The sequence below is a fragment of the Drosophila bipectinata genome, chromosome 3R (genome assembly GCF_030179905.1).
Source record: "Drosophila bipectinata strain 14024-0381.07 chromosome 3R, DbipHiC1v2, whole genome shotgun sequence".
Classification (NCBI taxonomy): domain Eukaryota; kingdom Metazoa; phylum Arthropoda; class Insecta; order Diptera; family Drosophilidae; genus Drosophila; species Drosophila bipectinata.
Window position 1 is genome coordinate 16506851 of NC_091739.1, and position 14605 is coordinate 16521455.

A 14605-nucleotide genomic window follows, 5' to 3' on the forward strand; every position below is an offset into this window, starting at 1 on the left:
TCCGATTCTTGAACGGAATACCTTAAACGATTTGTGGATCGATTCTTCATAAATCTGCATCAAAATCTGGGAACAAAATATGTTTAAGATTTTTTGCCAAATTTTCTGGGCTGTCCCCTTCAAAATGTGCAGAATGCATGGGGAGCCCCATATGACCCACTGCGAAGGCCATATCTTAGGAAATATTCATCTGATTATTGAACGGAATACCTTAAACGATTTGTGGATCGATTCTTCATAAATCTGCATCAAAATCTGGGAACAAAATATGTTTAAGATTTTTTGCCAAATTTTCTGTCCCCTTCAAAATGTGCAGAATGCATGGGGAGCCCCATATGACCCACTGCGAAGGCCATATCTTAGAAAATATTCATCCGATTATTGAACGGAATACCTTAAACGATTTGTGGATCGATTCTCCATAAATCTGCATCAAAATCTGGGAACAAAATATTTTAAAGATTTTTTGTCAAATTTTCTGCGCTGTCCCCTTTCAAAATGTGCAAAATGCATGGGGAGCCCCATATGACCCACTGCGAAGGCCATATCTTAGGAAATATTCATCCGATTCTTGAACGAAATACCTTAAACGATTTGTAGATCGATTCTTCATAAATCTGCATCAAAATCTGGGAACAAAATATTTTAAAGATTTTTTGTCAAATTTTCTGGGCTGTCCCCTTCAAAATGTGCAAAATGCATGGGGAGCCCCATATGACCCACTGCGAAGGCCATATCTTAGGAAATATTCATCCGATTCTTGAACGAAATACCTTAAACGATTTGTGGATCGATTCTCCATAAATCTGCATCAAAATCTGGGAACAAAATATTTTAAAGATTTTTTGTCAAATTTTCTGGGCTGTCCCCTTTCAAAATGTGCAAAATGCATGGGGAGCCCCATATGACCCACTGCGAAGGCCATATCTTAGGAAATATTCATCCGATTCTTGAACGAAATACCTTAAACGATTTGTAGATCGATTCTTCATAAATCTGCATCAAAATCTGGGAACAAAATATGTTTAAGATTTTTTGCCAAATTTTCTGGGCTGTCCCCTTTAAAATGTGCAAAATGCATGGGGAGCACCATATGACCCACTGCGAAGGCCATATCTTAGGAAATATTCATCCGATTCTTGAACGGAATACCTTAAACGATTTGTGGATCGATTCTTCATAAATCTGCATCAAAATCTGGGAACAAAATATTTTAAAGATTTTTTGTCAAATTTTCTGGGCTGTCCCCTTTCAAAATGTGCAAAATGCATGGGGAGCCCCATATGACCCACTGCGAAGGCCATATCTTAGGAAATATTCATCCGATTCTTGAACGAAATACCTTAAACGATTTGTAGATCGATTCTTCATAAATCTGCATCAAAATCTGGGAACAAAATATGTTTAAGATTTTTTGCCAAATTTTCTGGGCTGTCCCCTTTCAAAATGTGCAAAATGCATGGGGAGCCCCATATGACCCACTGCGAAGGCCATATCTTAGGAAATATTCATCCGATTCTTGAACGAAATACCTTAAACGATTTGTAGATCGATTCTTCATAAATCTGCATCAAAATCTGGGAACAAAATATGTTTAAGATTTTTTGCCAAATTTTCTGGGCTGTCCCCTTCAAAATGTGCAGAATGCATGTGGAGCCCCATATGACCCACTGCGAAGGCCATATCTTAGGAAATATTTATCCGATTATTGAACGGAGTACCTTAAACGATTTGTGGATTGATTCTCCATAAATCTGCATCAAAATCTGGGAACAAAATATTTTAAAGATTTTTTGTCAAATTTTCTGGGCTGTCCCCTTTCAAAATGTGCAAAATGCATGTGGAGCCCCATATGACCCACTGCGAAGGCCATATCTTAGGAAATATTCATCCGATTCTTGAACGAAATACCTTAAACGATTTGTAGATCGATTCTTCATAAATCTGCATCAAAATCTGGGAACAAAATATTTTAAAGATTTTTTGTCAAATTTTCTATGCTGTCCCCTTCAAAATGTGCAGTATGCATGGGGAGCCCCATATGACCCACTGCGAAGGCCATATCTTAGGAAATATTCATCCGATTCTTGAACGGAATACCTTAAACGATTTGTGGATCGATTTTCCATAAATCTGCTTCAAAATCTGGGAACAAAATATGTTTAAGATTTTTTGCCAAATTTTCTGGGCTGTCCCCTTCAAAATGTGCAGAATGCATGTGGAGCCCCATATGACCCACTGCGAAGGCCATATCTTAGGAAATATTTATCCGATTCTTGAACGGAATACCTTAAACGATTTGTGGATCGATTTTCCATAAATCTGCTTCAAAATCTGGGAACAAAATATTTTAAAGATTTTTTGTCAAATTTTCTGGGCTGTCCCCTTCAAAATGTGCAAAATGCATGGGGAGCCCCATATGACCCACTGCAAAGGCCATATCTTAGGAAATATTCATCCGATTCTTGAACGGAATACCTTAAACGATTTGTGGATCGATTCTTCATAAATCTGCATCAAAATCTGGGAACAAAATATGTTTAAGATTTTTTGCCAAATTTTCTGGGCTGTCCCCTTCAAAATGTGCAGAATGCATGGGGAACCCCATATGACACACTGCAAAGGCCATATCTTAGGAAATATTCATCCGAATTTTGAACGGAATACCTTAAACGATTTGTGGATCGATTATCCATAAATCTGCATAAAAATCTGGGAACATAATATTTTAAAGATTTTTTGTCAAATTTTCTGGGCTGTCCCTTTCAAAATGTGCAAAATGCATGGGAAGCCCCATATGACCCACTGCGAAGGCCAAATCTTAGGAAATATTCATCCGATTCTTGAACGGAATACCTTAAACGATTTGTGGATCGATTCTTCATAAATCTGCATCAAAATCTGGGAACAAAATATGTTTAAGATTTTTTTCCAAATTTTCTGTGCTGTACCCTTCAAAATACCTTTCAATGACCCTGAAAAAATTTTGCCCACTGGGCCTTTTTCCTTAAATCCGCCACTGGCCCAAAGATATAATTTCTTTGTCGAAATAGGCCCAAAAGTAGGCACAAGGAAGGTTTCTTTCCTATTTTATATATTCCTATTATATGTGCCCAAATGTATGCTATGCTTAACAGCTACTAATTATAAATAATATTTATAAATAAAGACTTAAATATTTGCTAATGGTAAATAAACTTTTATCTGGCATCGCGATAAATATCACGCCTTTAATGGGCTTGGAGCTTTTCTTCTTCTGGCATTTTCCGAGGCAAGAATCCATGTGAAATAGAACAATGCACTTTGCATTTTAAAATAAAAGTAGAAACTGTCAGAGCCCACAAGTGAACGACATTGAGTTCTATTAATGTCCCTCGTTGATTATGCAAACGAACAGATGGATTTATGGGTGGGGAAGCTTATTACTTAAAGGCGGGATGCTGAGAGCGATCTTTCAGCGCCACGTCAGCGGGAGGCGGAAGATTTACGGCGGGCACGCTTACATCACTTGATACACGCTTGATATATGCACACACCTAGCATACCATATAGTGGACCGTACCCCGATCTCGCTGATTAACCGTAATGCGAGAACCCGGTGTTATCTCACACGCCAGAGCTCTGAGCTGAATTCCTTTATCTATCCGGCTTTAGATACCCGCGACTCTCCGGCGGAGTCCCACGTAGCTACTACGTAGTTGTCTGAGTCGGCTTGCTTTACGGCTACCATAATGTGGGATCTGTCAGCGTCACCGAGATTACGCTGGTCCCAGGAGTATAAATTGAGCAGCCTCCGGGGGCACTCATCCAGAAACAGAACCGAAGTACACATCTCGCATCATGGTGGAGCAGGGCAAAGTAGATTCTACGAAAGACTTTCATCCGGCGCCCGTTTGGCTCGATGAGGCCTACCTGGAACCCCTCTTGAGGGACCAGAAGAAGGACCCGGGTCTTAGGATCACGGAGCTGGATATCAAGCCGGCGACGGCCAAGGGCGATAACTACGCCAGTGTGATGACCCGTGTAAAGGTTCTATATTTAAATACCGGAGCCAAGGACCCCGAAGTAGGCTACTACATTGTGAAAACCACCTACGAAAATGATCCCTTTGCTTCGGCGATTTTCTCCGGCTACCAAGTAAGCACCACCGAGATGCTCATGTACGACAAGATTCTGCCCCAGCTGAGCGCCCTAATCGAGGAAACCCGCCAGCCAGAGCAGGTCTTTGCCAAGACTCTGCACGTTGACTACGAGCATGAAGCCATTATCTTTGAAGACCTGGCGGTAACCAAGCACGTCCTGGCCGATCGGCTGGCAGGGCTCGACTTGGAGCACACCCGGCTCAGCCTGCGCAAGTTGGCCAAGATGCACGCTTCGGCTGCCGTGCTGAATGAGCGCCAACCCGGTCTCCTCACCAAGCTGGATCACGGCATTTTCAACCGCCACACCAAGGGCTTTGCCCCCTTCTTTGAGAACTTGGTCGGTGTGGCTGCCGAATTTGCTGCAGAAACTCTAGAGCTGGGTGAGAACTACGCCCGAAAGCTGAGGGCTCTCCGGGAAAAAGTAATGGAGTATACGACACGGGTCTACGATCCACAGCCGGAGGGGTTCAACACCCTGGTGCACGGCGACTTTTGGGTGAACAACATGATGCTGGTGTACGGGGAGAACAAGGAACCTCTAGACCTAAAACTGATTGATTTTCAGTTCTGCAGCTGGTCCCCTCCGGCGGTGGATCTACACTACTTTTTCAATACGTCCCTCCAGAGGGAAGTGCGCTTCGAGCATCAGGATGCCATGATTCAGTACTATCATACGGTGCTCGTAGAGACGCTCAAGGATCTCAAGTTTGGAGGTTACACTCCCACTCTGAGGGAGTTTGTCCTGCAGCTGGAAAAGGGAAAGTTCTTTGGTGAGTGCATTGCTTTAGGAAGTGGACTAATTGATTAAGATCTACGGACTACTTTCCGAGTTCGAAAGTATGCGGTAGAATATTTTGTTAGCAAACTAAACTGACTTTCCCCACCTATATCCTCACAGCCGTCACTGCCTCATTGGCCTGTGCAGCTATATTGACGAATGACGAGACCGCTGATGCCGATTTCCATGCCCTAATGAAGGAGGATGAGAGGGGACGCCGGTTCCGGAAGCTGTTGTACAACAACAAGTCGCTACGGGAGAATCTGAAATACTTGCTGCCACGGTTCGATCGAAGCGGCCTGCTGGAAGTCACCGACTGAGACGACAGATCTTACAGGTGGATCTCGCTAATTGTTATCTTGTTTTAGAATATTTTAAAGAAATTGTAAATATAACGAGCCCTAAATACATTTTAAAGAGTAATTTTAATCTCTTTTCTAAAGAAACAAAGTGTATTGGTAATAATATCACTGTGATCAGCCGTCCAAGTTAAAATGACAAGCAGTATGCCTATTGAGAGCGAGGAGGAAAAAATGGAAAAATATGGATAAAAAATTTTGTTGGCAGGTTTTAATGCAGATATGAAGAGAATTGAACTAAAAATCGAAGAAGGTATCCCTTTCCAGGATCGGATGGAAATTGGCCAAGATATGGGTACCGATTGGGGCCATATACGAAAATCCTGGATTTGGTAGGGGGTCGCCCACAAAAAATGGAAAAATAGGATCAAATCCTCGCCTCCTACTATACTTTTCAGTGTGCGTTTGATCTGTATATTTCTGTAAAAATATATATTTAATATATTTGTAATATTTCTTAAAATATTTATTTGAATTGAGTTATTTCAAATATTTATTTTAATTGTGAAACTTAATTTAGTTATCACTTAACTGCAGTAAAAACTTTAAATATTAACGTCAGACAAACTGAAAGATGTTTAAAGTCTAAAAGTATTTTTCGCACGTGTTCCTGTTAGTGGATTGTCATGCCAAACATATAAACTAGCTCTAAGATTTAAACAAATAGTTGTTTTTTGTGCTTATCACAAAATATATAAACAAATCTGTTTGAGGGCTATAACTTTTACAGCTGAACAGAACCCCCAATGTTCACGACTTTTCTACGTATCATCTTGACTGACGGGTATTGTCCCTTCCATTCTTATTTCACAATGGACGAGGGACTGTAAGTGCTATCAGCTGAAAATAGTTCAAGTGTTTGCTTTAAAATTAACAACTTGGCGCTGAAAACTTCCAGTTATCAGGTGAGAACAATACCCCGCACATTAAAAGGTCAGTTATGGCCCTAATCCACTCAACATCTGAAAGATATCGAAAGACAATAAAGTAGACTGTTATCTATGCAGTTTTGATAATTTTGAGTTGAAGCACATTTATACAACTCTAAAAAAGTTTCAAAACAAATCAACCAGTTCGGTTCACTTGGGCTTCAGACTTTATATATACATACTTGCTTACAATTACTTATAATATATGAAAACTTATAGACATCACATTTCGTCGAGCAGACCCAGGTGGTCTAGGAAGGGAAGGGTGACGCGCAGTTTCCTTTTCACAGCCTCCGATTCATAAACCGAATCTTTGAACCGCATTCCACTCTCGGAATTGGACAGGCACTGCTCTATAGAAGGCTCCTCCGCACCCTCGTACTGCATCACGGGCTCGAAAATCAGCGAACAGAATACGGCTGGAAATTATACAAATAACTTATTAATCTTAAGCTACAAATTATAAATATCATTCGCTTACCATAGAAACTTTTTGTGCGGAACTGTAGCTGGAATTCAAACAGACTGGGAATGTGCCCGGAGAACTTGAGCTTCCGCAGGGCCTCCACCAGCCTATAGTAGTAGAACTGGACCAGTTCCGGCTGGTTCTCCAGGCGGAGGTTGTCCTGCACCGAGGTGGAGAAGAAGTAGTGCAAATCAATGGCCGGTGAGTTCCAGACACTGAACTGGAAGTCAATTAGGACGGCGTTGCTGGGGTGACCCGTTTCGTCGTACTGGAACATGAAGTTGTTGATCCACAAGTCGCCATGCGCCAGGGTCACAAAGTCCCCGGGACTAATGGTGGTGGTGCGTTCGCCGTAGTCCATCAAATGCTTTACCAACCGATCGATCTTGGCCTGGTACTTCTCGCGCATCTCCTCATCATCATTAAGGGATCGGGAGAGGGCCTCCATCAGATTGGTCATTATGGGTCCGTAGGCCCTGGTATGCTGATTGAAAAATCCCCGATCGTAATTGTGATCGAAGATTCCGGGCTGGCGCTCGGCGAGAACCGCTCCTGCGGCATGGAAACTGGCCATCTTTTCCAGCATCAGGTGGGTGTGCTCCAGATCGAGTTTCTTTTTTCGGGAAGCCATCCTGTAGTGTTCCAGCGCCAAGTCCTCAAAGATGATGGAGTTCTTAGATCGGTCCACGTTGATAGTGCCAGCAAAGAACTTCCTCGAATCCTTCAACTCGTTCCTCAGCATATCCGTCATCTGCGGCAACACATTCTCGTACATGTCCATCTCACGCGTATAGACACCATAGTGCTTCAAGACGTCTGCGGCAGGATCCTTGTTGGCAAAGGTGGTCTTCACCAGAAAAGTGGTGGCCTCCTTTTCTTCGGCTTTCGTCGAGTCTTCCTTGGTGGCAAACTCCACATTGATGCGGGTCAGCACGCTGCCAAAGTTCTCACCCTTGCCAATGGCCGGGCTGCTGTTGAGTTTTTCCAGGCGAAGGGACTTGTTCTGGAAGAAGGAGCGCAGCTTGTCCTGGACGCAATCCGTGGTGAGCCAAGCTGGCGCTGGATGGGTTTTGTGGCTGCTTTCCTTAGGCATGGTGATTAGTTTCTGTGGCTAGTTTTCCCGATGGCTCGGTTTTTATAGTTTCCAGCGTATAGTATAATTTATCGCGTCTGACTTCGTCGTGTGTTTGCCAATCGCCAACACTTAAACTACATACTTGCCGGTCTAGCCGCGAATCCACGTGTTTATTGCGTTGCACTTCCTATTTTATGGCTTGACCTAGTCCAATACTGCGAGTGTTAAATACTGCGTAATTAACTAGCCCAGCAACTAGGATTCTATAGAGGGAGCTATGGAGCAGATGGTAAAATGTAGGTTTTCTTCATCACATCCAAGTCCCAAAATAGACTAGCTGCCATTATTTCGAATCAAATGATAGCCACTTATGACCGAAACGCCGTCCACCATACCATTTTCAAATCTCTTCGACACATTGGCCCACTCAGATAATGGTTAAGGGCATTTCCCAGAACTGTCGGCTTTTGTTACTTGCTAAATAAATAAAAATATTTACAAAAGACTGCGAAAACAATTCAATCGTTCACACAACAATGTGAATAGTATACTACCGCAATTAACACATATTAATTAAGTGCTTAAATAGTAAATAAGCTAGTAAGTATATAGAGGCTAAGAAATCATTCACTTAAATGAATTTCACTTAATAATGAGAAAGAACTGAATTTATTATTAAAGTTAAGACAATCTAGCTTCTTCGTTAGCCTCCCCAGACAATCTTGTTTTTCTTAACATTAAAATTTTTCATTACATTTCTTAACAGTGTTTGAAGTAAAAACATTAAAAAAGAAAATTCTTCAAACTCTGAACTTTTAAAAGCTAATCTTCCCTAAGTTCCCCAATACCAACACAGCCATTTATGTAGACGTTATAAATTGAGCTTTATTATTTAAAAGTAAAGGTTTATTTTTCGATTTCATTAATTTACAAGAATCAAATACAAATACGATAATCGTATAACCCCATCAGTACTATATTAGACCGGATTCTTTCGGAATATGCTTTCCTTTGGATCCAAAGTAGTTTAATGGATTGTGGACACTCCAGAGTATTTTACATTTCATCCAGCAATCCCAATTGATCCAAAAACGGCAGTACGAGTGGCAACTTATCCTGAATGTGCTGAGCTTCGTACACGGAGTTTCGGAACCGTAGACCACTTTCGGAGCCGGATAAGCCCTGTTCGATGGAAGCCTTCTCCTTGCCAGTGTAAAGCATGCAAGGCTCAAAAATCAGTGAGGAAAATACGGCTAAAATAATAAAATAATAATTATAATTGCCAGTTAAAAAACTATTTTATTTCAAACCGTAAAACGCCCTATTCTGGAATTGCTGTTGGAAGTCGAACAAGCTCGGGATTTGGCCGGTGTAATTGAGTTTCTTGAGGGAGTCCTTTAGCTTGTAGTAATAGAACTGGACCAACTCCGGCTGCCGCTTCCACCGAAGATTTTCCTGAATTGAAGTGGAGAATAAGTAGTGCAGATCAATCGCTGGGGAATTCCAAACGCTGAATTGAAAATCAATTAGGATGACGTTGTTGGGATGCCCTTGTTCGTCGTACTGGAACATCACATTCGTAGTCCAAAGGTCACCATGACACAGAGTAATAAAGTCGTGTGGGTCTCCTGAAGTAGACTTCTCCCCGTAATCCATAACATTATTGATTAGCCTATTGATCTTGTCCTGATAGCGCTGCTTCAGGTCCGGATTAAGCTCCAGGGAGCGAGACAGAGCCTGAAGGAGATTTTGCATGATGGGTTCATAGCCACGTGTGTGTTTATTGAAGAAGCCACGATCGTAGTTCCTCTCGAAGATCCCTGGTCTGCGCTCGGCCAAAACGGCAGCTGCTGCATGGAAGGTGGCCAGCCTCTCCAGGAGAAGATGAGTGTGCTCCAGATCCAACTTTTCCAGCCTAGATGCTACCTTGTAATGTTCCAGCGACAGGTCCTCGAAGATTATGCAGTTCTTTTCCCGATCCACACTGACGGTGCCGGCGAACAACTTCCTGGAGTCACCAAGTTCCTCATGCACCAAATCCGCCAGATAGGGCAGGATCTGCTCGTACATATCCATTTCCCTGGTGTAGATCCCATAGTCGGAGAGCAGGTCCGAAGCAGGGTCTTTGTCGGAGAACGTAGATTTCGCCAGGAAGGTGATAGTACTCTTTTCCAGTGAGTCCTTGGTGGAGAACTCAACTTCAACGCGGTTCATCACACTCGCATAGTTCTCACCCTTGGCCACTGCTGGTCTGATCTCCAGTTTTTCCAGTTTTAGGGACTCATTTTTGAAATAAACACGCAGCTTCGGTTCCAGCCATTTTTCTGTAAGCCACTGAGGCTCTGACGATGCTTCCTCTGCCATTTCCACCTTCTATCTGACGCTAATATGCATTGTTTGAGAACTTTTTTCCTGAAGCGTGAGGCTTTTATAAAATTGCTGGAGGTTTTTATAATCAAAATAAATTAAACTAGCACTAGCGTTGCCTTTAAATTGCGCCAAATCTAATATCTATATGAGATGCACCAACTGGAGTCAACAGCCCCAGACTGCCTTGACTTTTATACTTGCCATATAAAACAACTACAGCTCTTACTAATTAATCTTGTAATCATCATTTAGGCTCACTACATCTTCTTAAAATTATCTCTTTGTAGCGTGTCCCTGATTAAGGAATAAAAGTTCAAGATAAACATTTTGAGATACTGCGGAGGTTAAGTTTTATGGAATTATAACTTCCTAACTTTTGTAAGATTATTATTATTCTATTTTAAAACAGTTTGTCTTATTTTAAAGCAAATTAAAACACAAATAATAAAGTTTATTTTTTCAAAACTCTTTTTCAACTATATATTCAATAGATAACATATGTATAATATATTTTCATTTATATTTTATATAAATACTAAATAAAATCACAAATCCAATTCAAATATTTGAAAAACAAAGTTTCACATTTCATCTAATAAGCCCAAATGATCTAGAAAGGGAAGGGTATTTTTCATTTTTTCTAGAATTTCTGGTGCCTGATAAGCCGAATCCTTGAACCGCATTGCCTTTTCTGAAGTGGACAGTATCTGTTCCATGGACGCCTCTTCCTTGCCATTGTAAACCATTGTAGGCTCAAAAATCAGCGATGAAAAAACGGCTGAAAAGTTAATCTCGTTAATGTTAAAAATACCATATTTTTACGGAGACTCCACTACTCACCATAGAAGGCTCTGGCCCTGAATTGTTGCTGGAACTCAAACAAACTGGGAACCTTGCCGGAGTACTTGACCTTTTTCAATGCATCGGCCAGCTTGTAGTAGTAGAATTGAACCAACTCCGACTGCTTCTCCAGGCGCAGGTTCTCATAAATCGAGGTAGAGAAAAAGTAGTGAAGATCGATGGCCGGGGAGTTCCACACACTAAACTGGAAGTCGATAAAGATGGCGTTGGTTGGATGTCCTTGTTCATCGTGTTGGAACATCAAATTAGTCGTCCAAAGATCACCGTGGCAAAGAGTTACGAAATCCCCTGGGTTTATAGAAGTGGACTGCTCTCCGTAGTCCATTACAAAGTCGACAAGGCGATCAATTTTGGCCTGGTAGCGCTCCTTTAGATCGCTATTCAATTCCAAGGACCGGGAAAGAGCTTGCAAAAGATTCCTCATAATAGGCTGATAGGCTCGGACGGATTTATTGAAAAAGCCGCGATCGAAGTTCTTTTCAAAGATTCCCGGTGTTCGACTTGCGAGAGCCGCAGCCGCCGCATGGAAACTAGCAAGTTTTTCCAGCGCCAGATGAGTGTGCACCAGGTCCAGTTTCTTAAGACGGCACATTACCTTGTAGTTTTCCAGGGACAGATTCTCAAACATAATCGAGTCTTTCTCGCGATCTACGCTGACAGTCCCTGCGAAAAGCTTTCTCGAATCGTTCAGTTCGGACTTAATAATACCCGCCAGCTGAGGCAGTATCTTCTCGTACATGTCCATCTCGCGGGTGTAGATGCCATAGTGAACCAGTACGTGGGCGGCTGGATCTTTTTCGGCAAACGTAGTCTTCAACAGGAAGTTCGTAGCAAGCTTGTCCTTGGAACCCTTTGTGGTGTACTCCACATTGACTCGAGTCATCACACTGGCGTAGTTCTCACCATTCGGAATGGCTGGCTTGACCTCTAATTTCTCTAGCTCGAGTGACTGGTCCTTAAAGTAGGCGCGCAGTTTCTCTTGAACGTATTCGCGAGTGAGCCATTTCGGCGCCGGGTGGGAGCTCTCCTCTGGCATAGTGATCTTGATCTACTAGGGGTTTCTGATTGTGATATCTGTAGTCAGGGGCGCAGCTCTTATATATGAATGGCACAGGGGTACGTGGTGATAATAATGATCTCGCGACAAGTTGCTTCGTCATGGGCGGCAATTGAATAATTTCCTTGTATGGGCAAAATTCTCAAGATAATAGAATAGCCGGCGTCTCTCTCACTTACTTAAATGACCTAGGAATATTAATCTTGGCGGGGCCAAGACGGCAACCCACTAAAAGTTAGTTTCTCCAGATAAAAGCCAACAAAAGGCAATTGTAGAAAAGTAAAAGAAGGATTATTTTAGCTGACTGACAAGTGACTAAAGAGCAGCGGAAGATGTATGAATAAGAGGCATCACTTTCAAGATACTGCTAGAATTTTACAACAAGCGTGACGACAGAATAATGGCTGCATTTGTTTGTCTGGGATTACACTAGATCGAGACACTTTGCACTTGGATTTAATTAATGCTTACACAACAGTGTGATGCGTGCAAAAATTCACAACTGGCAGGCGCCTTGATTAAAAATGGTTCTAAATTTCACGTGTTATAATTAGCTTAAGATTCAGTATTAGATATTAATTGTTTTTATTAAAAAGATACATATCACTAGGTTGAACTCGCTCTAGAAATCCCAACCGGCATACTCCTTCACCACATCCTTATTTTCCTTGCGATGACGATGCACTGCACTGGCTTCTCCCTTGGCCACGCACTTCTTGCGTTGCTCCCGTTTCTCTTTAATGTCCATATTGCGCCTTATCCGGTCGGTGATCACGGATTGAGCAATTGTGCTTGTTGTTGTGGAGTAGGAACGTTGACTCCGCGCATCATTCAACAGCTGCTCGACCATTTTGAGCCGATACATGCGAGAATTCGGGTCCAAGTCCACCAACTCAGGAACTTCGTCAGTATCCAGATCGTTGGAACTAATAGATTTGGATTCATCTATAATGGCGGAATCAGACGCCACCTCTGGGATGGTTTTCTGTGCTGTACTTTCGATCTTTGATGTTAATGTCGGATCTATATCTTCGGTCTTTAATGGTAATTTAAGATCTGTGTCTTCGGTCTTTGAAGATAGGTTCTGATCGGGAACCTCAGGACCCACTGCAAGATTACCTAAATACTGGGTACACGATTCAATATAGCGACGCACTGCATCATCAGATTTCTGTGTGCGCTTGTTCTCGCTGTATAAGACTTCGTTTTCCACCTGGCGGCGGCACTCGTCTATTTCTGCATCAGCTGCCGCGGGAACAAGAACGGGCGGTTCCTCTGCCTCATCATCCTCTTCTTCGTCATTCTCGTCCTGTTCGACCATGCCATACTCTTGCAGTAGATCTTGTTCCATTTCTTTCGTAAAACCGTAGCCAGTGCAATGAACTTCAGCATCCAAATCATCCTCGCGCACCAGGTCACTAAACTTCGGGTAGTCTTCGCTTTCGTAGCCGAACTTTCGACGGAACATTTCTCGCACGCAAGTGACATCTCGTTCAAAGAAGCTAATCGTTTAAAAAGATAATTAAAGATAATGTTTGTAAGCTACTGACAACACCTACAATTCAGCGTTCTCGTGTGAGGTTGACATCATCTGGGGAAAATCAATCAAGATTGGTTTTCCGGCATCCGTAAGCATCAAGTTGAACTCATTGAAATCGCCATGAATGACTCCTGAGTTTCCCAAGCGGACAATTAGATTCATAAGGTCATCGTAGACCTGTGGAGCGTCCAAAATCTCGTGAACTTGGGTCCTTTCAATGAATTAAAACGTGAGATTAAAAATCAGGCAAAAATATTACACATCTTACATAGGCCATCCGTTGACGAGTTCCATAAGGACGCAGTGCCGGTTGAAATCGATAGGCTTGGGAACTGGGAATCCGCGGTCATACAAGGCGGACATGTAGGCAAACTCACGGGTGGCCGAGATGCGAGATAAATACAACCAGGAAGCTTTGTGTCGACGACCATGGTAATCGCGCTTGGACTTTACGTTCCTGAAGCATGTTCGCCCCAGACGATGAAGCTTTAGGCAAATGGGAGTCCCTTCCTCATCGGCCACCACGTAGATGTTGGATTCCTTGCCAATGCCAATCTGGTTACCAAAGGAGCTGACCGATCCCCTCAAGGTGAGCGACTTGAGGGCCAAATAATCGTAGCCGGTGTTGGTAAGCCGGTAGCCATCATCTGTGTTCAATTTAACTTAGTTTAATGAGATCCTTTTTTAGCTAAGAAGATACTTACATTTCTTGCCTCTCTCGTAGGAAAGAAGCTTGTGCTTACAGAGTTCCTTAAGCAGTTTGTGGACTCCACCTGTTTTGAGATTGGCTATGGCAGCAGCGAGCGGGCCTGGCACCAATTCGTGGTTTTTCATGCCCATCTCAATGGCTGTCAGGACCCGAAAATCCTCCTTGGTAAGGTATCTGAGCACCGTCACGTTTAGTTTTCCCATTTTTTAGGTGTTTCTACGTTTTGGGAAATGTTTTCGTTTTACACGTGCGGCAGAAAGAGAGATGAACCAAAACAAAGATGTTATCGATAGGTTTCTTTCAGTCGCCAAGTGACAAT

General features: G+C 42.5%; 5 protein-coding genes across 5 annotated transcripts; 1 reads left to right on the plus strand and 4 right to left on the minus strand.

The window, feature by feature from the left end:
• The first annotated feature begins 3798 nt into the window (after positions 1-3798).
• On the plus strand, positions 3799-5343 carry LOC108130377 (uncharacterized). Its single transcript, XM_017248781.2, has 2 exons — positions 3799-4912; positions 5041-5343. The coding sequence occupies exons 1-2, from the start codon at positions 3841-3843 to the stop codon at positions 5238-5240; spliced, it is 1272 nt and encodes a 423-aa protein (XP_017104270.2). The 5' UTR covers positions 3799-3840; the 3' UTR covers positions 5241-5343.
• Positions 5344-6368: 1025 nt separating this feature from the next.
• Positions 6369-7786, minus strand: LOC108130314 (uncharacterized). Its single transcript, XM_017248702.2, has 2 exons — positions 6690-7786; positions 6369-6627 (listed from the first exon to the last, which is right to left on the minus strand). The coding sequence occupies exons 1-2, from the start codon at positions 7765-7767 to the stop codon at positions 6431-6433; spliced, it is 1275 nt and encodes a 424-aa protein (XP_017104191.2). The 5' UTR covers positions 7768-7786; the 3' UTR covers positions 6369-6430.
• An 872-nt stretch (positions 7787-8658) lies between these two features.
• Positions 8659-10143, minus strand: LOC108130327 (uncharacterized). Its single transcript, XM_017248721.3, has 2 exons — positions 9060-10143; positions 8659-9002 (listed from the first exon to the last, which is right to left on the minus strand). Exons 1-2 carry the CDS (start codon positions 10111-10113, stop codon positions 8806-8808), a joined length of 1251 nt encoding a protein of 416 aa, XP_017104210.2. The 5' UTR covers positions 10114-10143; the 3' UTR covers positions 8659-8805.
• A 502-nt stretch (positions 10144-10645) lies between these two features.
• LOC108130500 (uncharacterized) lies at positions 10646-12060 on the minus strand. Its single transcript, XM_017248957.3, has 2 exons — positions 10960-12060; positions 10646-10897 (listed from the first exon to the last, which is right to left on the minus strand). Exons 1-2 carry the CDS (start codon positions 12014-12016, stop codon positions 10701-10703), a joined length of 1254 nt encoding a protein of 417 aa, XP_017104446.2. The 5' UTR covers positions 12017-12060; the 3' UTR covers positions 10646-10700.
• A 543-nt stretch (positions 12061-12603) lies between these two features.
• Positions 12604-14561, minus strand: RIOK2 (RIO kinase 2). The gene is made up of 4 exons (XM_017248955.3): positions 14282-14561; positions 13846-14224; positions 13597-13788; positions 12604-13539 (listed from the first exon to the last, which is right to left on the minus strand). The coding sequence occupies exons 1-4, from the start codon at positions 14487-14489 to the stop codon at positions 12660-12662; spliced, it is 1659 nt and encodes a 552-aa protein (XP_017104444.2). The 5' UTR covers positions 14490-14561; the 3' UTR covers positions 12604-12659.
• Between the last annotated feature and the right edge of the window lie 44 nt (positions 14562-14605).

Coding starts and splice junctions, on each gene's coding strand:
- RIOK2 (XM_017248955.3), bottom strand. CDS start 14,489: ATGGGAAAACTAAACGTGACGGTGCTCAGATACCTTACCAAGGAGGAT. Junction 13,789..13,845: donor CTCGTCAACGGATGGCCTAT/GTAAGATGTGTA, acceptor ATTCATTGAAAG/GACCCAAGTTCACGAGATTT. Junction 13,540..13,596: donor TCACACGAGAACGCTGAATT/GTAGGTGTTGTC, acceptor TTAAACGATTAG/CTTCTTTGAACGAGATGTCA.
- LOC108130314 (XM_017248702.2), bottom strand. CDS start 7,767: ATGCCTAAGGAAAGCAGCCACAAAACCCATCCAGCGCCAGCTTGGCTC. Junction 6,628..6,689: donor CCGCACAAAAAGTTTCTATG/GTAAGCGAATGA, acceptor TATAATTTCCAG/CCGTATTCTGTTCGCTGATT.
- LOC108130327 (XM_017248721.3), bottom strand. CDS start 10,113: ATGGCAGAGGAAGCATCGTCAGAGCCTCAGTGGCTTACAGAAAAATGG. Junction 9,003..9,059: donor CCAGAATAGGGCGTTTTACG/GTTTGAAATAAA, acceptor TTATTATTTTAG/CCGTATTTTCCTCACTGATT.
- LOC108130377 (XM_017248781.2), top strand. CDS start 3,841: ATGGTGGAGCAGGGCAAAGTAGATTCTACGAAAGACTTTCATCCGGCG. Junction 4,913..5,040: donor GGAAAAGGGAAAGTTCTTTG/GTGAGTGCATTG, acceptor ATATCCTCACAG/CCGTCACTGCCTCATTGGCC.
- LOC108130500 (XM_017248957.3), bottom strand. CDS start 12,016: ATGCCAGAGGAGAGCTCCCACCCGGCGCCGAAATGGCTCACTCGCGAA. Junction 10,898..10,959: donor CAGGGCCAGAGCCTTCTATG/GTGAGTAGTGGA, acceptor TTAACTTTTCAG/CCGTTTTTTCATCGCTGATT.